At 33.8% G+C, this 22,149-nt stretch overlaps 3 protein-coding genes and 1 long non-coding RNA gene across 18 annotated transcripts in view; 1 reads left to right on the forward strand and 3 right to left on the reverse strand.

Moving 5' to 3' along the window:
- Nucleotides 1–11,920, forward strand: part of LOC149654641 (immunomodulatory peroxidase-like) — a 47,655-nt gene extending 35,735 nt beyond the window's left edge. The window contains exons 6-14 of the mRNA XM_089846205.1: nt 385–555; nt 9,394–9,663; nt 9,765–10,129; nt 10,203–10,335; nt 10,474–10,601; nt 11,056–11,258; nt 11,326–11,495; nt 11,586–11,694; nt 11,782–11,920. Coding sequence (XP_089702331.1) covers nt 385–555; nt 9,394–9,663; nt 9,765–10,129; nt 10,203–10,335; nt 10,474–10,601; nt 11,056–11,258; nt 11,326–11,495; nt 11,586–11,694; nt 11,782–11,866 — 1,634 coding nt within the window. The 3' untranslated portion in view covers nt 11,867–11,920. The remainder of the gene's footprint in view (nt 1–384; nt 556–9,393; nt 9,664–9,764; nt 10,130–10,202; nt 10,336–10,473; nt 10,602–11,055; nt 11,259–11,325; nt 11,496–11,585; nt 11,695–11,781) is intronic.
- The window catches only part of LOC149654643 (uncharacterized), a 38,575-nt gene extending 25,028 nt beyond the window's left edge, over nt 1–13,547 (reverse strand). Inside the window, exons 1-2 of one of the 2 annotated variants that reach the window (XR_016370696.1) lie at nt 13,171–13,547; nt 10,755–10,814 (exon numbers count right to left, since the gene is read on the reverse strand). This is a non-coding gene — a long non-coding RNA (uncharacterized LOC149654643). Of the gene's footprint in view, nt 1–10,754; nt 10,815–11,854; nt 11,990–13,170 lie in introns of those variants that run through there. The other variant, XR_016370697.1, reaches the window with a different exon arrangement.
- Nucleotides 13,548–13,640: 93 nt separating this feature from the next.
- Nucleotides 13,641–21,164, reverse strand: LOC149654644 (glutamate--cysteine ligase catalytic subunit-like). 14 transcript variants are annotated; one of them, XR_016370682.1, is made up of 17 exons: nt 20,609–21,164; nt 20,409–20,518; nt 20,225–20,344; nt 19,303–19,368; nt 19,096–19,212; nt 18,961–19,019; nt 18,681–18,895; nt 18,472–18,588; nt 16,782–16,920; nt 16,610–16,722; nt 16,354–16,551; nt 16,207–16,288; nt 15,415–15,636; nt 14,915–15,350; nt 14,522–14,636; nt 14,366–14,441; nt 13,641–14,284 (listed from the first exon to the last, which is right to left on the reverse strand). XR_016370682.1 is itself a non-coding variant. In XM_089846208.1 (14 exons), exons 1-14 carry the CDS (start codon nt 20,756–20,758, stop codon nt 15,097–15,099), a joined length of 1,962 nt encoding a protein of 653 aa, XP_089702334.1. In that variant the 5' UTR covers nt 20,759–21,164; the 3' UTR covers nt 13,641–15,096. The 14 variants fall into 14 exon arrangements, 1 of the variants encoding a protein (XP_089702334.1); XR_016370678.1 differs by having other exon boundaries at nt 13,641–14,441; XR_016370679.1 differs by having other exon boundaries at nt 13,641–14,332; nt 14,386–14,636.
- A 161-nt stretch (nt 21,165–21,325) lies between these two features.
- On the reverse strand, nt 21,326–21,994 carry LOC149654645 (glutamate--cysteine ligase-like). The gene is made up of 2 exons (XM_089846249.1): nt 21,843–21,994; nt 21,326–21,776 (listed from the first exon to the last, which is right to left on the reverse strand). Exons 1-2 carry the CDS (start codon nt 21,991–21,993, stop codon nt 21,565–21,567), a joined length of 363 nt encoding a protein of 120 aa, XP_089702375.1. The 5' UTR covers nt 21,994; the 3' UTR covers nt 21,326–21,564.
- Nucleotides 21,995–22,149: the final 155 nt, after the last annotated feature.

Raw genomic sequence — 22,149 nt, forward strand, 5'->3', positions numbered from 1 at the left:
ATCGTTTACTTCGATATAGTTTACTTCTGGCATTATTAAAAACTCATTAATTTTAATGCTAGATTATAACAATTGGCTTTGGGTCATCGTTCTATGGCGCCTGCCTATTTAGATTCGGGCGTTGAAAAGGGTTTTAATATGACAATTACATTGTATTGTATTGTATTGTAAGTGATTATTGATAAATGTTCTTAGCTTCAGGCCAAGTTCGATTTAACGAAAGAGGTTTATCTTTTGCAAGTTTGCTCGCTCGTGAGCCTAGCTCCATTAATCTAATTCAATTTGAAATGGTTGTTTATTGAAATTGCTCGAATTTATTAGAATTTCGTGGCCAGTTTCCTAATTAATAACCTTTAATAATAATTAACAAAACTAATTTTACAGGCGTTGCGGCTCCACGTATTTCGGTTACCGGTGGAGATCTACCAAACCCACGATTGGTCAGTTTTGTCATTCATCAAGATATCAGCGAACATCACAGACAAGTCCGTTTCATCGCCGTAGCCTGGGGTCAAATGATTGACCACGATTTGACCTTAGCCGCCCCAACCTTGGGTAAGTCCAAAATTAATTTGGGTCGTTTTTCTCCGAGATATAAAAATAAGCGCCAAAATTTTGATGACATTAGACTATAGAATCCCTTTGCTACTTTAATCAAGAATACATATAGTCTATTGGAATCATTGTGTATTATCAACTAATAAAATCACAGTTAGAAACACGTCTGAATTATGAGGTGTGAAGGATTTTAATTAAGTCCGGCCCACAAAAATTGCATTGGAATTAAGGTGGACTATATGGCAGCACAATCATTACTAGTAGCTGTATGTATTCCTAATTCGGTCGGTAATAATGTAACGCTGTCAAATTATTACCGAATACGTAAAATTCCATCAAACAAAACATTTTTCAACGCATACCAAAATCCAGGACAGTGTGAACAATGCCCAAAAATGTCGACTTCACTTTCAAATTATATAAAAAATTTGCATATTTTTTTTTCTTCTTAAATCTCTAGATCTTTAAGAATCTAAACATTACAAGGGTAATTGCCCGGTTCGAAATCTAGGCTAGGCGTTAAACTAAGAGAGTCGATTAATCATTTTGAACGCCCGGGCCGAAATTGGACCCTGTAAAGCCTTGGGCATTATTTGGCGTTACAATTTTCACTGTGTATATAAAATCCCCCAAAAAATTATGGCCCGACACATTTTAAAACCAAATATAATTGGTTCGAACTCGAGTCTGAGGGCGAAAGCTTAGTAGATAAATTCTGTACAAATACAGAATTTTTCCAAAGTTCCAATTTCTCGTTACATATATATTATTTTACCCAAAAAACCGCAATAAGTTTTTTGATTATTCCGCCCAAATTTTTAAGTAATTTAAAAAAAAACCGACCGCGGTCGTAACTATCTGGTCCCGGTCGGTGTTGAATTTGCCCTTAGGTCATTTGAGAGTACAAATAAAATTGGGTGTTTAATATTAATTTATTTGGTTTAAAATTCAGTTTAGCCCTCAAGGGTTTTTTTTTGAAATTATTTACAACTATATCGCAATGAATGAATGGTAAGGTTTTTTAGAAAAATTGAGTTTTTTAGTTTTAGTTTTAGAGTGAATTTAAGTAAGAAATTAAAGAATTTTTAATTGAAGTAGAAATGCAACTTCATTATTTTCTAGATCACCAAATAAGTTATCTCAAACTCAAAGTAGATAATGATCAGGGGCTACTGCTGGTAACCATTAAAAAATAGAGCTTGCATTTCTACTTTAATAAACATAGGCGTTTTATTATGATATGTTATAATCAAGGTTATAACTGATCAATGCAGTAATTGACCAGACATTTCAAAAACTAAAAATGATTACTCTGGAAGCTGTCACGTTAACCATTAATTTATGCCTGATAAACTAAACTAGTATTTTTAAATCCATAAAAAAATTAATTGTGAGTTATTCATGGTCAACCAGATTCGAGGATAATAATATGTTTTTGATAATACAAAAATATAATTTAATTTGAAAAAAATTAAACAAAGGCTTATGAAAATTAAAATTAAAGGAAGTTTAATTTAGTTGAAATTAATTAAGAAATTAACCGAAAACCATTGGACGAAAAAATGCCATAGCGTTTGATATCAAATTAGGAGTAAGAGAAATTAATTCTAATTTAAATTGCAAACGTCTAGACCACACATTTTCGTACTCCTTATTCAATTACCTCCGAATAACCTGAACATCTAAATAACTTGAGCTTAGAAAGTAATCTGTAATGGTTAGTTAGCCTTACCACAAACCAAACTCAAATTATCCTAACTTCAACCTACCAATAACAAATTTGAAATTCGTGATTTTCACCAGGGCAATCAGTACCCGGTACCAAGTGTACCAATTAAATTAGACAAATCGGATCAAGGCAAACTCGCCAGGTATCCAACCTACCTACACTACACTACAACTAAGTCCGAAATCTTGATTTTTAATAATATTAGCGGATGCCAGAAATCCCATGCCAGAATAAAATTAAAAAGGAATAAAGTAGGCCTAACCATGCACCACCCATCGTCTGTAGTTCAAGGCCTTGATATTAGACTAAATACGATAACTAACAGGGCGTTGTTCTCACATACATATAGTTCAAATACTTTAAAGTGTAAAAACCTCAAGTTTTTGGTAGACATTTTGAGGGATACCTTTGAATTATCTATGAAGGTCGCTGTCTTAACAATATTTAGGAACAAAAGAAGTGGGTTTTTTTCTTTCTTATACCGTTATTGGATTATCCCGGGTTTTTTTTAACACACTGGTTTTTAATTTATATTTAAAACTTTAAACATTAATTTCAAAGTTCAAGGGGAAACTATTAATTTTCTAGCACCAGGATTAAGAAAATGACGTAAGATTGGATAAGGGTGTGTTATTAATTGTTATTCATTAACTTCATTAAGTATAAAAATTAAAAGCCTTTTTAATGTTAATTAGATTTTAAAAGATTAGAGACTTTAAACCGACCATTATAGTTAAAAAATGCAAATAGAAATTAAAAATTAAGTAATTAGCTTTAGTTTACGCACACTTCTACTCATTTAATAGTAGCATAAGTTTATAAGTGATATGTTCCTTCCGTAAGTATGACACTACATATACTTAATGTAATGCTACTGAGAGACTTACAGTTCGAGATAACTAGTTGCAGAACGACAAAAGCGACGTGAATTCCTACACTCGGTTTAATTAATTTTGCAGGACCAAGTTCCATCTAGTTCCTATTTAGTCTGCATTACTAAGCCTTTGACATCGCCCCAGTCACCAGGCATCGCTTTACTTCGAATCTATGACTAGCTACCTCACTTCACTCATGACAAGCTCCAGTTTCTAAGTTACCAGTGACAAACTTATGGTGAACATATCTTATGAACTTATGATTTGACCCTTTAATTCATGGCATACTTATCACTTATCAAAAACACCCAGTACAAAATTGCCCATGGAATTTGATCCTTTTGGGTTTTATGGCTTACCAATACACCTTGTAGTAAAAACCCATCTTAGAAATGATTAATTGATCAATTGATCGTAATTCACGCGTGACGTTAGTCACGTTACCCTGTAGGTCCTTTGTGATCACAGTCAGACCTTCCTTAAGTAAACTTCAAGGTCATAAACCCAAATCTTACAATAGCTAGGGGCATTTACTTGACGCCATTTAAATATAAAGTATAGCTTTCTCTAGTTAGAAAAATAAATTGTAAAACGCAATAATCAGTTTATGTCGAACCACACCCTATACAACTCGAACTCGGGCGAGGTTATTTGGCGATGGGGGCCATGTACCACCAAAAACGGATTAGTTATAAAAAAAAACGAAATAAGTCATACAACTTTGCCAGACTTGTAGGTAGGAAGTAAAATCCCGGTTAAGAACTTTAGATTTAAATTAAAACAACTTTTTTAAAAAGCCCTTTCTTTAAATTCTTTTTAAATAAATAAATAAATTAAGGCTTATTTAGGTTTGGGTGTGTTTCGTAAAACTAATATCTTTCAACAATTTCAAGTTACAATGGGTATTAACACATTTTTAATAATGCGTGCTTATTATGGTAGATGAGGGTGTTATAATGTAAGCCTGGTTCTTATTTTTCTTGTTTAAAGGGATACACACACTGGGCTAAAATAATTTTTTTTAAAAACAAAGAGCGTATAAAAAAATTAAAAATATTAAAAAAGATTCAAACGAATTAAGTTTTCGTAATGGGTGTCACTACGCGTTAGGCTTCCCCACCCACAAGTACTGGGGAACGTCCCTATTGGACGCCTAGTACCACCTGACGGAAAAAAATCCAAATCGATGTATCTCTTTTAAACAAAACGACCCAAGGGCTCGAATATTTTCTCTCGACGTTCAAAAATGACGAACGAAAAATTTGATACTGCCAAAGGCAGGACTGTGACACCCCTACTACTACTACTACTACTACAACTACAACAACAACAACAACAGGGCAGGTCAAACTAAGAGCCTCATCGTAAATGTACATCATACGATGTGGCTAAAAAAATCTGCTTGAAAAAAATAATGTTATTATTTTTTCCAAATCATATTTTTACGCAAATTTGTCCCCTTAAATTAAATTAAAATAACTATTAATCCCAGCCATAATATCATTAAATATCGCTTAATATAAGCATATACAGGAAAAAATAAATATAGTTTAGACTCGAAAATAAATTTCCTTATATTTAAATGGATCCCAATCGGTGACTAACTCGGTCAAATCAGAATAATTTCTTACACAATACCAAAATACGCATGGGTTTACTGACACACACACAACAAATAATTATTTTCATATTTCAATAAACAAATATATGCCTATATATATGCTTAGAAAGGGTTGAAATTACGAAGAAAATTCGCTTATATATATCTAAGAAGGAATATAACCTTAAGAAGGGAAATATTTGCAGGCGAATTAAAATTAAACTAACTTAAGTTTGAATTTGATTTCCTGCAATATATATCTTATCAATTTCGGATTTCTATTTCCTATTTTTGACAGTTTTAGTTTTAGTTTTAGTTTTAGTGAAAGTAAATTTAGAGTTAAGGAATATTTAAATAAATAAATAATTTTAACAAATTTAATGCAAAAATTTTTTAGTTACTTTCATTTAAAGGTAATCAATTTTAATTTTGTCATATTTAATTTTGTGTTGTTAAGTTATATCGGATTAGATTCAACAATTTTCAATAAACAAAGTTTTAAGTTAGGTATTTTTACGGCACCGGAAATTAAATTTCTTTAGTTAGGAAGTAAGTAACCATTTTTAGTTCCGTTATTTCCTCATTTAACATTCCTAAAATTCAAGCTTATCGGGTCCAAATTTAGCTTCCGATATTAAATAAACCAGTTTAAAATGAAGAATTTTGCCCCATTGTTAGACTAAGTTTACAAAATTGAGTTAGTCCTAGACCTAATCGTAGTAATAACAAAAATTAAAAATTTTAAAAATTAATTATGGGTTTCATTACATTACGACATAGACCTTTAAAATATCTTAAATTAATTTTTAAAAAAATATCGAAATCGGTCACCAAGTATAGCTGGTAAATAGTAAATATTCAAAACCACATTAGCCTAAATACAAATTTTAAAAAATTAAAAATTCAAGTCGCACTTTTTAAGGCTAAATAAATATAAATATTTGACATTGGTATAAAAACTTTAGGAATAAAGAAAAACAAATTTTAAAATTTCTTTTCTTGGAAAAGATATAAGCTTAAATTAAGTAATTATTATTATTATTGTTGGACTGTAGGGGGCGAATAGAGAAGCGCTATTAACCCTGTAGCTTCAATCAGGTTTGTCTGGTCTTTTAATTCTCGGGATCAAATTAAAAAAAGCTATACTTAACTTCACCAGAAGTTCATAATATAATATATATGAAGTGAATACCTCAGACTCCAAAAAGAGCCTCTATACAGTCATGATGAAAAAAATCAACAATTCTTTGAAACTTAGATAAGAGATAACTAGGTAAATAGACCTCTTTAAAAAGCGGAAGTGACGCAGTATCGTCTGCTTCATTTAGGGTTAGTTAAAACTGAACATTGATAGGATCCAAAAATGTTATGAAAGTTACCAAAATTGGTCCAAATAGGGAGCTGCCAGAGAGGTGTGGCTTAAAATGGCTCCTCCCCTTTCCACCAAAATGGCGGAAAACTTCACAGAGTGAAAGGCTAATGGAGGAAGGCTCCTGATTGGCTAAGTGAGGGTCTGATGCTTAGTAGGGGAGATTTTCACCCCTTTGCCCACTCCCTATAGTTTGAACATTTTTGTACCGACATATTCCGTCTTAACAAAACAAAATGACAAGAGGTCAAGCACCAAACTGTGTCCATAGCTCCATACTTCACGTAATGAACTTCTAACAATACAGGGACGTCTGGCCTGCCAGAAAATAAGTGCTAGCAAGAGCAGCAGTCCGTTAACCCAGAAAAAAAGGATATATATGAAGAAAATTGAGAGTTAGCAACAAGAAAGAAAGAATAAAGAAAAAAGACGATCATTATATTATATTTGAACGAAAACGAAGATGATGCATGGAACTTGGTCGACCTCAATAATCAAAGTCTCAAATCTTCCCGTTTATATTATTTTTTTTTCATACCCCTTTCACAAAATGTTTTCCCTATACGTATGTATATAAAGATAGAGTATGGCGATGCTCTTAGCATATTTAAATATAAAAACCAAATCAGTTAATGATATGCTAGAATAATTAGTATATTACAAAATCGATTTGCTTTCGAGATCATTCGATGGATCCAGGATTTAAATTTATGGATTTTTGTTAGCTGCTGTATCAGTTAGCATTGCAATTTGTGTCTAGGATGATTTTAACGTGGTTTAAACATCAATAATTCAATATGGATGGTGGGTGGGTTTTAAAGAGTTGCAAAAGCACTAATTATACAGGGTGTTCATTATTTGGGTAATTAAAGGACTGTAGTATACAGTGGGCTTTTAATTTTGAATCGAAAATGTAACTTTTTTGAAATTTTGAACAAAGGGATACCGTTTACAAGTTGCAATCAATTATAGTGACGACCCCTTAAAATTAACATTAGAAACTGAACTAATGCTAATTTAATTAAGGGGTCATGCGTAAAGTACAAATAATCATAATATGTTTTGGGGGTGTCCCTTGTGGCAAAATCGTTCACAGAAGATACATTTTCCACTCAAAATTAATTAAAACTTCGGTGCTAGCACAATTTTTGAAACACCGCCTGTATTGCCAGCAACGATTAATATAAAAATTTATCAAATAATTTTAAAATATTTAAATTCCCCATCAAAATTAAAACACATCTATTAGTTCTATTACATCTTTAAGAACCCGGATAAGCATTCATTGATATTTCCCTGTGTCTCAATTTATATCTAGTTAACTAGCTTTAAACCCCAATCAAAATCAAACTATTGTAGGCATAGTACAAGACATCTTTTACCTTTAAGGTGGTTCCTCATATATATATATATCAAGTTGAGGGTATATAATTCTTATGGTGGTGCGCTTAAGTAGGTCACCTTGAGTGAAGGCCGATTGACCCTAAAGGAGCTAGCTTGAATGCGAGGGACGTCGTGCGCCCAAGGCGACCAGTATCCTAAATTGTTTAATTCATTTTCTTTTCCCAGACAAGATCTCGATCGAGACAAATTGCAATCCTTATTTTAGATACATTATCTTTCCCTTTTGTGAGTGTATGTAAGATCAGATAAAAAAAGGGATGATAGTGTAAGAAGTTATCATTAAATTCAATTGGGACAGAAATATCATCAAAGAGACCCTTTTCAAAAGTCTGGTGTGTTGACGTAATAGTTTTCCTAAGATGGAACATTGAATTGGATATGCGCATGTACAACAAAGATATGGCTTCAAACAACACCGATCAGCCAAATTAGGTTGTGCAGGACTAGTAACTATGAAGCCCTATTTAACGTCTTTGGGTCTTCATACCGTCCTATAGAGCTATCTATCTCAGAAACCTTAGTGTGACGTCACCAATGCTATTTGTTTATAGAACCAAAGCGGTACTAAACATGGCCGCCCATTGCCAAAGCTAAGCCCCTGAGGTTTTACCTAGACACTGACGTCACAACTAAGATAGTTCTATTAATGTTCCGTCTTAAGCAGACGATATTGCTCCCTATCCTCTTGTGAAAACGGTATATTAAATAATATTACAAGTACACAACAACGTACCACGTGACGTGTCTTTTAATTTTCATCAAATCAATTGCTCTAATTAATCTAATTTCACTTATCTCACCATAAACCACGTTAAAATAAAAAGAACAATTTAATAACAGAACAAAAGCTAAAATAAAGCACCTTAATATTTCCGTATTAAAAAAAACCCAAACTAAAATTGAATAACGTATCATCAAAATTCTCCCTTCTACTTTCTCGATCACGCTTTCGAAACCACTTCACGCGATATTAGGCGCGAAAAAATAGTCCACTTTCTAATCTATTATAAAACTTTCTAAGCTATACTGTTTTTGCTCCAGTTTCCGTTAAGTTATTTTTCAAAGAGAGAAATCGTGATTTAAAAGTAATGAATATGGTATTAAAAGAGAAAAAAAATAGTATTGTACCAGAGTCTGTCTGTCTGGAAATAACCCGGATGTATTGGAGACTCCATTGTGAGAACGGAACTTTTTTTTTTGGCAGAACTTAAGAAAACTAGAGCAATTTTGATATTACCAAGATTTATTACAGTTGAAAAGAGGGGGGGGGGGCAGATATTTTTTTTTGGTAAATTTTTCTCTGCTTATTTATATCCCCTAAATAAACGAAGTTATACTGCACAAAAGACAGGTGTGGTGGTGTGGTGTAGTGGGCATCTTATATATTTCCTTAAATTGGGTCGAATTATTATTTTTAGGTCGGCGCGAGAAATTCGAAAAATATATTTTTTTTTCTTCTTTACTTGTAAACAGGGGGTTCTTCTCTCCTTATAATATTTAGTTTGTAGTTACGTCATTATTTGCGCCGTGTAATTTTCAGTTAATTATAAGTGTAACTTCAGTTTTAGTTTGTTTAAATTATATGGTAAACTTTTATTAGTACCCTTAGAAGGAAACAAATATGTTTTACAACGTAATTAACATAATGATTAACAATAAATACGACACTTTCCATTATGTAACGCGAAAGGTAGTGTTGCTAAATAACTTAAAGAAGGTTTTGTTCGCATTATAGTAAAACTGGATTGGTAACTTTAAGCCGTGATCAATACTACGAAACAATTTGACTTGTTACTACGTCCTTTGTGATGCAGTGAATAATTGTTGCTTTCTTCAATTTTCTATCTTTACTAAACAGATCACGAACGTCAAGATATTGAATGTTGCAAATTCCCCGAACACCAACGTCACCCCAACTGTCTCATCATCGACATTCCCGAAAACGATCCCTTTTACAAATTCTTCAACCGAAGATGTCTCGATTTCGCTCGTCTCTTAGCCGGTTTGAAACCCGGTTGCACATTGGGTCCCCGAAGTGCTCAAAATACCCTATCCGCCTATTTGGATGCCGGTTTCGTTTACGGAAGTACCCAAGAAGTTGCCAGCCGACTTAGGTCCTTCAGAAATGGTAAGTCGACAGGCAATTCTACCCTCAATGTCGCGATTTTGAGTCTAAGTTACTCAATGTTAGTCCCAATTACTTTTCTTACGAGTACTTATTCACCCCAGGTCGTCTTAAGTCCCTACCATTATGGAAAGAACTCGGAATGAAGGACTTATTGCCAATGAAGACTGTTGAAGCCGATGTCGGCTGCATGTCGCGTCCAAGAAACGTTTACTGTTTTGACGCCGGTGACGAAAGAGTTAACGAACAATTGGCCCTAACTGTTATGCACACTATCTGGATGAGAGAACACAACAGAGTCGCTGATGGACTAGCTCAACTCAACCCCCATTGGGATGATGAAACAATCTACCAGGAAGCTAGACACATTGTTATCGCCGAAGTACAACACATCACATTCAACGAATTCTTGCCTATGATTCTTGGATCGGCTCATATGAAGAAATATGACTTGGAACTCGCCCAACACGTAAGTGTAGAAATTTATACTTCAACTCCATCGCAACCATAGTAAATAAATATATTTATAAAACAACCCACAGGGATATTACGAAGGATACAGTGCTAAGATTAATGCCGGTATCAGACAAGCTTTCCAAGCTGCTGTCTTCAGATTTGGTCACAGTTTGTTACCCGATGTTACCGAAAGATTCAACAAGTACCACGAAAAGCTTGGTAAGTAATTTGTTATACAGGGGGCTTAAGGGGTTTAAACGTCAAGGGTCACTGGCGTATTTGTTAAATTGACTATAGCGTGAGTAATGTAATAATTTGCACGAATCAAAATTACAAATGTTATCATTGTCATTACAGAGGCTATCCGTTTGTCCCAACTTATCCGTCAACCCTACGATCTTTACAAACCCGGTGTCGTCGATTCTTTCATTATGGGACTTGTCAATCAACAAGCTAACAGAATGGACCCTGAAGTTACAACTGAGGTATAACTAACATTATAATATCACACACTCCAATCGAGCTCATATCACTGAATGTATCAGAGATTTAGTCTACCAACGTGTGGTTATTAATTTTACTAACCTTATTCGAAACCACGATACAAAGAACAAAGAAATCATAAGAGTTTGACTTACTTTTAGAAGAGCGTTTTTGTAAATAGAGATGTTTCTAATCCAATTCGATCGAGTTTCGATCTTAAAATAGAACAAAAATATTACTAACAATTAGACAGACCAATATTAGCCTATTTCTTTGAACAATTATTACTATGGGTTAATCAATAGCAGATTAGTTTTAATCCGTTTGATTAGAGCTAAGCCTAAAACTGATAAGTCCCTTTGACCAATTGTTTTTATCTTACTGGTTAATATTTAATTAACTTCAATGATTAAGAAGAATCGAAACTAAACTAAAATCCAATTTTCTCGTCCTTAGGTTACCAACCACTTGTTCGAAAAACCAGGTGACCGTTTCGGAATGGATTTGGCATCACTTAACTTGCAACGTGCCCGTGAAGTTGGTATCCCCGGTTACAACTTCTATCGCGAATACTGTGGTCTCCCTAAGGCTCGCGATTTCTGGGACCTCATTGGAGTTATGCCCAACAAGACTGTCTACCGATACTCTCAACTTTACAAGTAAGATGAAACCCCAGTAGCTAAGTTACTTAATTAGCGCAGTATCTAACCTAACATGTCTTAACAGACACGTTGACGACATTGATTTATGGAGTGCTGGAATCTCCGAATACCCTGTTGAGGGTGGTGCCATCGGGCCAACTTTCGCCTGCCTAATTTCTGAACAATTTGCCAACATCCGACGTGGAGATCGATTCTGGTACGAGAACCCAGGCTGGCCATCGTCTCTTACCCCCGGTAAGTAATTACCCAAGACACACACGTTTGGTTACACATTTGAAACCTTTCAGATAAGCCTAATTATTTCATATTTTTTAAAAAACACAGAACAACTTGAAGAAATCAGAAAAGTCAGGTTATGTCGGGTACTTTGCGACAACTCCGATGATATGTTAGACGTTCAAGTACATGCCATGTTATTGCACGAGGAGAACCAGTAAGTAACACCAGGAATGTACTCCTGGTACCTACTACCGAATTTAACTAAACAACACTAATAATTTAACTAATTACTAATTATTAGAAACCCTCGTGTTGGATGCGGGGAACACAACATTCCATTACTGGATTTGACTAAATGGAAGGACATTTCTTACCATAAGAAATAAATCTTTCCCCACCAAGATTAAATTTGAAGCAGACGAAAAAAAATCAAATCAAACACGTGTCAAAATAGTTAAAGACTTTTATCATTGGAACGACAAAGGGCTTAGCTCCGAGAAAATAGTTACATGACACCCCCCACGTGACAAATAAAGGGGGAAATCTTATCGCCTCCTGAAATTGTGCATATGACAATTTTCTCCTAAAAATATTTAATAAAAAAAATCGAACTGAATCGCGCGTTATATTTGTGTGTTGTTGAAACTAAGGTTATTATATTTTTTTTTGAACCTATTTTTTTCCCCTAAAAGCATATTTAAAGGGGTGCCAAATTAAAAAGAAAAAAAAAAACGCGAAATAAATAGTTATGAAAAACTACAACTGAACTTTTACCGGTGACGAAATATTATAATTATAATAATTAATTATTGACATTTTTGGCTAATATTATTATTTTTTTTTTCGAGGAAAAGACAGACAAATTTGTAAATAGTTAGACCCTGGAGAAACGGGTTTTCGCAAATTACGTATTTAATTAAAAAAATAAATAAATAAATAAATAAACCTATTGTTATTAAAAAAAATGAGACAAAAAAATATAGAAACAATCGCGACTTGAATAAATTTATCTATATATAATTATTTTTAGAATTTGTTTTTTTTACCATTCACGAAATTTTAAAAAAATTCTGCGAAAACAAATTAATATTTCTTTTCAAAATTTTAAAAAAATGCGGAGGTCCTAAAATATATTGAAAAAAAAAACTTTTTTTAAGTTTTCTATGTATTATTAGGTTTTTAAGAACAAAAACAGCGCGTCAAAGTAAATTAATTCTAAAACAAAAAGAATATATATAGGGAATGTTAAAGAACAAAGTTAATTTTTTAGGCTAAAATTTCGAAAAGTTAAAAATCGGCTGGTGCCGTTTTATTTCCGGATTTAGGTTAAAAATCGTATTAAAGAATAAGTACTTCAAGTTGTTATTGTACAAAAAGATTAAAAAGTGCAGTTTTTGGTTTTAAAAAAAAACTGTGTATTTTCTTTGATTACTTATTACTTTCTCGCACAAACTTCGTAGTAACTAAGCCTAAATTGTATGTTAACGTTTGAAACCAACGTCTAAACTTATTTAATATACACAATTATCGACCAATTATTAAGGCATACGTATAACTTTAAGCGTACTATACTAAAATTGCTTTACTTGCATTACAAGGCTTAAGTAACATGCCGAAAAACATTTAGTTCAGTAACCGACCAAGGCTTATGGGTTGAAGGTAAATTCACATTATAGAATATTATACTTACAATTAACTGCTAGTAATCCCACGAAGTAAGCCTTAATATAAATCTACACCGAATCAATTGTGACGCGTTAAATTTTCATACCGTTGCAGACAAAATTGGGGTCAAGCCATTGTCGCTAGAACCCATTAAGATTTGACCTTTGCATAAGAATTGGCGCCAAAGCCGAGTTCGTTCAGAGCGGTTCATCAAAATAACCGAATTTCGTTTTCGTACACTATCACTAATTTAAAATGTTTCCCTAATTAAAAGAACTATCTGCATTGTTTTAAATATAGGCCTAGGCTTTAATTTGGACAATTATCTATTTAATGCATTAGCAAATGATGCAATATTTGAATGAGTATTACAAATCACGAGGTCCGACGGTTGCCTGACCTCTGTGATCCGATGGTTGCCTGACCTCTGTGACCTTGAGAGGGGGAATGAAAGCTAGAAAAGGATTACGAACTAAATTAATATATGAACACACATTTATTTTTCAATAACAGTATTTATTTATATTCATGGTTGCAATATAAGCGTTAATAAATGGTTGTAGACACAATCAACAATATAAAACTTTGTATTTACTGTAGTATAATAATATTCAGTTTAGGCTTAGGGAAAATATTCTAACATTGAAGTACGAATGAAAAAACCATCACATTGTTTCCTAGTTAATAATTAAGTATAATAATAATAATATTAGTTAGTGGAGGGAATTAAATTACTTAAGGAATAAACCACATATATCACATGCACCATTTTTTTGCGCCTTTTTGAATTAAAAGTAGAAATTTTCAATAGTCTAGAGCTAGCTAGCAACCTCGTAAAAAATACTATAATTATATAATTCTCGTTATAAAACTCTTATTACCTGCGTGTTATATTTAAATATTCCTGAGGACTATAGTTAATAAAGTTATTGCAATTAATTTTATTAATATAGGACTCAAAACGTATACCATATATATTATTCTCTTGGGGGCGTACTTTTTTAAATTTTTTATTGTTAAATTTATGGATAGTAATTAACTTTAACATCCAAGTGACATTATTAAATTTTGGACTTTAAGCCTATTTTTATGAAACCAAAGCTTCGGTCTTAGGCTAAAAGGAAATTATTACCCTAAGCCTTGGCTTGAAATAATTTACCCTAAGCCTTGGCTTGAAATAATTTACCCTAAGCCTTGGCTTGAAATAATTTACCCTAAGCCTTGGCTTGAAATAATTTACCCTAAGCCTTGGCTTGAAATAATTTACCCCTAAGCCTTAGCTTGAAATAATTTACCCTAGGCCTTGGCTTGAAATAATTTACCCTAGGCCTTGGCTTGAAATAATTTACCCTAAGCCTTGGCTTGAAATAATTTACCCTAAGCCTTGGCTTGAAATAATTTACCCTAAGCCTTTGCTTGAAATAATTTACCCTAAGCCTTTGCTTGAAATAATTTACCCTAAGCCTTTGCTTGAAATAATTTACCCTAAGCCTTTGCTTGAAATAATTTACCCCTAAGCCTTGGCTTGAAATAATTTACCCCTAAGCCTTTGCTTGAAATAATTTACCCTAAGCCTTGGCTTGAAATAATTTACCCCTAAGCCTTGGCTTGAAATAATTTACCCCTAAGCCTTAGCTTGAAATAATTTACCCCTAAGCCTTAGCTTGAAATAATTTACCCCTAAGCCTTAGCTTGAAATAATTTACCCCTAAGCCTTAGCTTGAAATAATTTACCCCTAAGCCTTAGCTTGAAATAATTTACCCTAAGCCTTTGCTTGAAATAATTTACCCTAAGCCTTGGCTCAGGCTGGAAATAATTATATAAGCCTTTTCGTCAAATACGTATTCACGAAGAGCAATTAATATTAAGTGTGCAAACCCCGAAACAAACAAGAAATGACTAAAAATAAACCTTTTAACTTAAAGAGTAATTAAGATATAATTAAAAAATTTAATGCTCGCTATCACTAGTTTCAATGGCGCCATAAGACCTTTCTGCCTTTTTAACAGCGCGAGGGATTCTATCACTCGACATAGTATTATAATTGCCGAATAATTCTGGACATGGTTGTTGCTGTTTTTGAATTCTATCAGCAATAATTAAGAGATCGTAGTTGATTAAGTCACTAACTACCGAATCCTGTTTATAATCAGGATGGTTTGTGATAAAGTTACGAATCCAACTAGCAGTTGTCATAAGTTCACCTAGACATTTTTACTTTAGGAATTAAACCGGGCGCTGTGAATTTTTAAAGATTAATGGACTTACCAGCGGCTCGTCGTTGAATCAGGGAAAGATATTGTTGAATGGTACATTGAGTTTCAACATCAACTTCCATGTTTTGCAAGAAATTTTTGATAAGAGGAATAAGGCCGGGAAAACTCTTGTCTTTCCCATTTACTATTTCATTGACGGTCATTTTTTGATACTGATAAGGTGCTGGACATTGACCGCTTATACAGCCTGCAGTTGCTTCAGGTGGTGAATCACCTAACAGCAAAGACGGGGATTGGCTTGAATACTCAAGTAGTATTATCTTAGATACTCAGACGTTTTGGTAGTATTAGCTTAGATACTCAAAAGGTTTATGTAGTATTGGCTTAGATACTCAAAGGGTTTTATAGTAGTATTGGCTTAGATACTCAAAGGGTTTTATAGTAGTATTGGCTTAGATACTCAAAAGGCTTATGGTAGTATTGGCTTAGATACTCAAAAGGTTTATGTAGTATTGGCTTAGATACTCAAAGGTTTATGCAGTATTGGCTTAGATACTCAAAAGGTTTATGGTAGTATTGGCTTAGATACTCAAAAGGTTTATGTAGTATTGGCTTAGATACTCAAAGGGTTTTATAGTAGTATTGGCTTAGATACTCAAAGTTTTATAGTAGTATTGGCTTAGATACTCAAAGGTTCATGTTGTATTGCCTTAGATACTCAAAAGTTTATGTAGTATTGGCTAAGATACTCAAAAGGTTTATGTAGTATTGGCTTTGATACTCAAACCTTTTTGGCTGAAATACTCGCAAATACTAGAATAATAATAATAAAAAACCTATTTACAAGTCATGATATCAGTTCTGAACCAAAACTTTCCCGATCTCGATGCATCACGTTTTTGGCCCTCTTGCATATTTTCATCCACCTAAAAGTATCTCAAAATAAAATAAAACATTTCATAACACAGTGAGAAAGAGTGTAATGAATTACTTTCGAAATAGGTATAAGGAAATCCAACTGGTAAGTCAATATAACTCGGGTCAACAGGACCACAAAGACAACATAGGCCGCATTTTCAAACTCGGTCATTTGAACTTCCATTGGTCGAAATTCAACCCTCCACCCGATACTACTATTAGGGGGAGGCGGTTTAAATCGCATAGATTGCCAATTGGTCGACTGAATATTCTAAATTAATTACAAAAACATTAATTAAAGCCTAAGTTCCCATTAAGGAATTAATTACCTCAAAATGATCAATATCTGTTTCATCATTTTGATGGACTTTTTCTTTAAACAGTGAGATTGGATCGCGAATAAATAAATGAGCAATATGTTGAGCCAATAAATGATCAATTCCTATTATATAATTAATTATTATATCCCCTAATTAAAGATATAAGTTGATTAATTATCACCTGATTTAATTAAACGTTCATAAAGATCCTTGTCATAAACTAAGTCAATATCGCAAAATTGCTCTCCCGCTGGTGATAAATAACAATCAATGGAATCATATCTAGATTTATTTATCCTAAACTTGTTCTCCATTAGAGGCTAAAAATAAATTGAAGGCTAATTGCGTCACTTATTCATTAAGAAAGATAATAAAAGATTAAAGTTGTTAATGTTCTCTGTTCTCAAAGTGGTTAGTTAAAAAAAAATAAGTGGAATGTTTTACGATTGATAACAGATTGAAGGTTACATTACATAAAAAGGAACAAACAATCTCGCTACTTTGGTTTAAGTTTATAACAAGTACAAAAAAAAATTTTCACAATACTCCGTGTGGTTACCAATGTACTAAGGTTGTACAACAAAATGCTATACGTGGTTACCAATGTGCTAAGGTTGTACAACAAAATGCTATACGTGGTTACCAATGTACTAAGGTTGTACAATAAAATACTCCACGTGGTTAACAATGTACTAAGGTTGTAGAACAAAACCCTCCACGTGGTTACCAACGTGCTAAGGTTGTACAACAAAACCCTCCACGTGGTTACCAATGTTCTAAGGTTGTAGAACAAAACCCTCCACGTGGTTACAATGTACTAAGGTTGAACAACACAAAACTCCGTGTGGTTACCAATGTACTAAGGCTGTACAATAAAATACTCCACGTGGTTACCAATGTACTAAAGTTGAACAAAAAATACTCCACGTGGTCACCAATGTACTAAGCTTGAACAACAAAATACTCCACGTGGTTACCAATGTACTAAAGTTGAACAAAAAATACTCCACGTGGTCACCAATGTACTAAGCTTGAACAACAAAATACTCCACGTGGTTACCAATGTACTAAAGTTGAACAAAAAATACTCCACGTGGTCACCAATGTACTAAGCATGGATGAAGAATGCGCGTGAGGAAATTTGTTTTCACGCTATAGGATTGGCAACTCCCTATCTCGAACGACAGCTTATTCTGTATATACTCTTTTACCGCTTCGGTTGTCAGCACGCGTAAAGCTAGGTCTCTATGTAACGTAGCTTTGTACGTGCTGTCAAGAGACAAGAAACTTCAGGATTTAAAATACCCGCGAGTTTTTTTAGCTCGAATCCACGGACCTCTAGGCCTTAGTTTCAAATGCGTGTAGTAGACTGTATGCAATTTCACACGTATTTGAAACTAAGGCCTAGAGGTCCGTGTACTCGAGCTAAAAAACTCGCGGATATTTTAAATCCTGATGATCCTGAAGTTTCTTGTCTCTTGACAGCACGTACAAAGCTACGTTCCATAAAGACCTAGCTTTGCGCGTGCTGACAACCGATGTTGTAACAGAGTATATACAGAATATTCTGTCGCCCGAGATAGGGAGTTGCCGATCCTGTAGAGTGAAAACAAATTCCCGCACGCGCATTCTTTATCCGTGGTACTAAGGTTGAACAACAAAATACTCCGCGTGGTTCCAATGTACTAAGGTTGTACAACAAAACACTCCAAGTGGTTACCAATGTTTACAACACAATACAAAGCATGTTCAAATGGATTGTAGGCTTAAATTTAATAGGGATCTTAAGGTTTTTGATGTTTTTAACTTTAATAAATAATAATTTTGGTCTTCATCTCCCTATGAATTGATTTTATTATCATTTTATATACCTTCAGACCCTTTTCTTCATCAGTTCTATCATCTATGGCCTCTGCAATTACTGTCCATCGGCAATCCAAGTCTGATAAGAGACCTCTTTGTACAGGAGAAGCCGCGCTTAAGGCCATCTAATCAAAATTAAATCACAATTATTTGAATAATGGACTGTTGATATCAACTGGCATTGTTCCTAAAGAGAGTAAGTGGCCCGTTTTCTTACCAAAATTGGGCATAATGGGGTCAACTGGTCATAAAGCATTCTAGCTTCATTAATATTGCAGGCCTGAAATGTAACCTGCAAACAACAGCAACCCATACCAAATGCAGTTGCGTCCATATAAATATGGTCAGGGAGGTTAGGGGTCACACCATCATTTTCTGGTAAGGCAGGGAAATTTTCGATAAATGGTGACGGAGTTTTTGAGTCCTTGTAAACTAAAATTTCATTTTAAAAATTTATTAAAATTATATTAGGGAATCTAAGGGTTCTCTTGACATACTTGGAATGTTAACTGCAACTTTCTTTTTTCGACGTTCTAAAATATTTCTTGTTAAAGTTCTGATGGAAAGAATGAAGAATTCGGACTTAGGGGCAACTCAAGGACATTTGAATTATGTTCTATACAAGTAATTACTTAAAACGTGGATGCCAAGTATTGATAACAGCATCAGGAATGAAAAATGATTCGTTTATTGGACAATTTTCTTTTCCCGCCAATAAAGGAGGGTCAGTAAATATACCACAACCTAGTCTTGGACATGAATAAAGATTTACTATACACCCTATATTTTTAAAGTGACGGAGATTGCTAATATTCAAAGATTCTTTTACTGTTTTATACCTTGGGAAACTTGTTAAACATAATAGTGACTCCCCCTCTCCAAGGTATTCCAATACTTCTTCTCGTCTTTTTAATTGAATTATTAAGATATTAATTATAATCATAAGGTAATTTCTATAAGTTTAGCTATCCCTAAGACAGGGTTCATACAACTTTTGGAAAACAAATTTCCCTGAGATTTCCAGGTTTTTCCCCATCTGAGTTTTCCAGGTTTTTCCCGTATATGGAGTATCCTATGGAGCAAATGCTAACGAAGCAGGGGGGGGGGGCAAATAGGGTTATTACATAGTCAAAGGACATCCCCGTATCTTTAATATAACCAGAGTTATGAGCCTCCAAAGTATAGTGCAATGTTAATCCTATGGAGGGGATGTTTATGAACATTTTGCTTAATTACTCGACCCCCGTTTGATGCAAATTTCCCTGATTTCCCTGAATTTTACTAAAAATTCGAAATTTCCCTGATTTCCCTGAATTTTACTAAAAATTCGAAATTTCCCTGATTTCCCTGAATTTTACTAAAAATTCGAAATTTCCCTGATTTCCCTGAATTTTACTAAAAATTCGAAATTTCCCTGAATTTTACTAAAAATTCGAAATTTCCCTGATTTCCCTGAATTTTACTAAAAATTCGAAATTTCCCTGAATTTTACTAAAAATTCGAAATTTCCCTGAATTTTACTAAAAATTCGAAATTTCCCTGATTTCCCTGAATTTTACTAAAAATTCGAAACTTCCCTGATTTCCCTGAATTTTACTAAAAATTCGAAATTTCCCTGATTTCCCTGAATTTTACTAAAAATTCGAAATTTCCCTGATATTTTTGTCAACTATTTATTTCCCTGATTTTCCCCCTGTTTTCCAGGTTTGTATGAACCCTGCTAAGAGGTTAGTATTATCACCAACCTCATCACTTACCTACCTTGCCCTCATATTTGCCTCAACTATATTAAAATGAGAAGTAAGTCCTCCGTAGGGTTTCCCTGGAGTTCCCTCAACCATATAAGCAGCGTATTCTGGTCTCCATAAAGACCTTACATCGCTAATAGAATCACAAACCCATTTTAATCCCTATTTACATAAGACCTAACTATTTGTCATCTTACTCAGGATTATCTAATTCTTTTTGCATTAATTTTGGTAAAACAGTTTCCACGCATAATTTAACCCTTGCTGTCTTCCCTTCATGATCGAATTTAACAACCATATACTCGACCTTCAGTTACAAACAACATACTAGTGATTCCGCGTCCTCAATTTCACATTTGGGAGTTTTTTAATTTAAAAGAGTAATAGAAAGGCTTACCTCATCTCCCCATTTTAAACAATCACCCTGACGATCCTTCAGGTTATGATAAGTGTTAATAAACTGCGTTATACCATGTTCTCGAACATGATTAGCGAGAGCTTTAGTTTCTTGCCATGAACATGGTGTTCCTTGTGAAAGTAAACCCATTGAAAGTTCTTGATATTCACAGTAATAGGACAAACTTTGTTAAACAGTGCCTTTATTTCAGTAGATTAATTAGTCTTTAACTTATTTATTAATTAATTAATTAATTAACACGTATTAAGTATCTGAAAAAGATCGACTCTAGTTTGAAGCCATGGTCGTCGTCAGAGCGACACCGGTAACGTAAACAACAGTAGAGCAGAAGCCTAAGCCTTGGCTAATTCCGTGGAAAGCACTAATAAAACTGTACGGGGGGAATAAAACAGCCTAGGAATTTGATCTCACCGGTCCAACACGAAATATAAACCTTTCTTTCCAAAACTGTTTATCAAATACTTTCGAAATAAAGCAATACACGGGTTTGTTTTATCTTGTGATTGCGCAACAACACTCATCGACCTAAATAAAATCCTTGAAAATATCGTACAACTACCACGTGGTTAAAGCGTGGAGGCGAGACTAGCACTCCTGGCGGTTACTGGGTTTAAATTGCAAGGCGGGAAAATTTCTTGTTTCCGTTTCCGAACAACAAAAGTTAATTAATTTCAAATTAAAGTCTAATAATAATGTACAAGGCTTCAGTTTAGGTCCAGATACACACATATATAGGCTGAAACTATTTTAATTTAAACATTTTTCCCGAAAATATTCTTGCAGTATTTACATAAAAAGTGTAGCAATTTGAAAATGGTGTAAACTCCCGATAAAAACTGAAAGTGACAAAAAACAAAACTTTTAAGTTATTTATAATTAAAATAAATATTAAAATAACCTTCGGTATGGCTAGATTCAATGACGTAAGATATCTTTCAACCCTTTTCAACAGCGCGAGGGATTCTGTCGCTCGTCATAGCTTTAATGTTACTAACTAATTCTGGACAGGGTTTTTGCTTCTTTTGAATTCTATCAACCATCATTAAGAGATCATAGTTAATTAAGTCGCTAACTAACGAATCCTGTTTGTAATCCGGATGGTTTTTGACGAAGTTACGAATCCAACTAGCCGTGGTCATAAGTTCACCTTGACATAGACACTTTTACTTTGGGAATTAAACCTTTCAAGATGAATTTTTAACAATTCACTTACCAGCGGCTCGTCGTTGAATCAGGGAAAGATATTTTTGAATGGTACATTGAGTTTGAACGTCAACTTCCATGCTTTTCAAGTAATTTCTGGTAAGAGGAATCAGGCCTGGAAAACTCTTGCCTTTCCCATTAAATATTTCGTTGACGGTCATTTTTTTTACGCAACTACCCCCTAACAGGACAGAGACGACTTTCAGTACCAGATAGTATCATAGTACTCGTTTAAATGCTCGCGAGAAGGTAAGGGGAAGTTATTTACATGCCATAACGTCAGTTCTGAACCAAAACTTTCCCAATTATACTTTGTA

This window comes from Phalangium opilio, unplaced genomic scaffold (genome assembly GCF_054372755.1).
Source record: "Phalangium opilio isolate 3A_F unplaced genomic scaffold, DU_Popi_V2 ptg000079l_1, whole genome shotgun sequence".
Lineage (NCBI taxonomy): Eukaryota > Metazoa > Arthropoda > Arachnida > Opiliones > Phalangiidae > Phalangium > Phalangium opilio.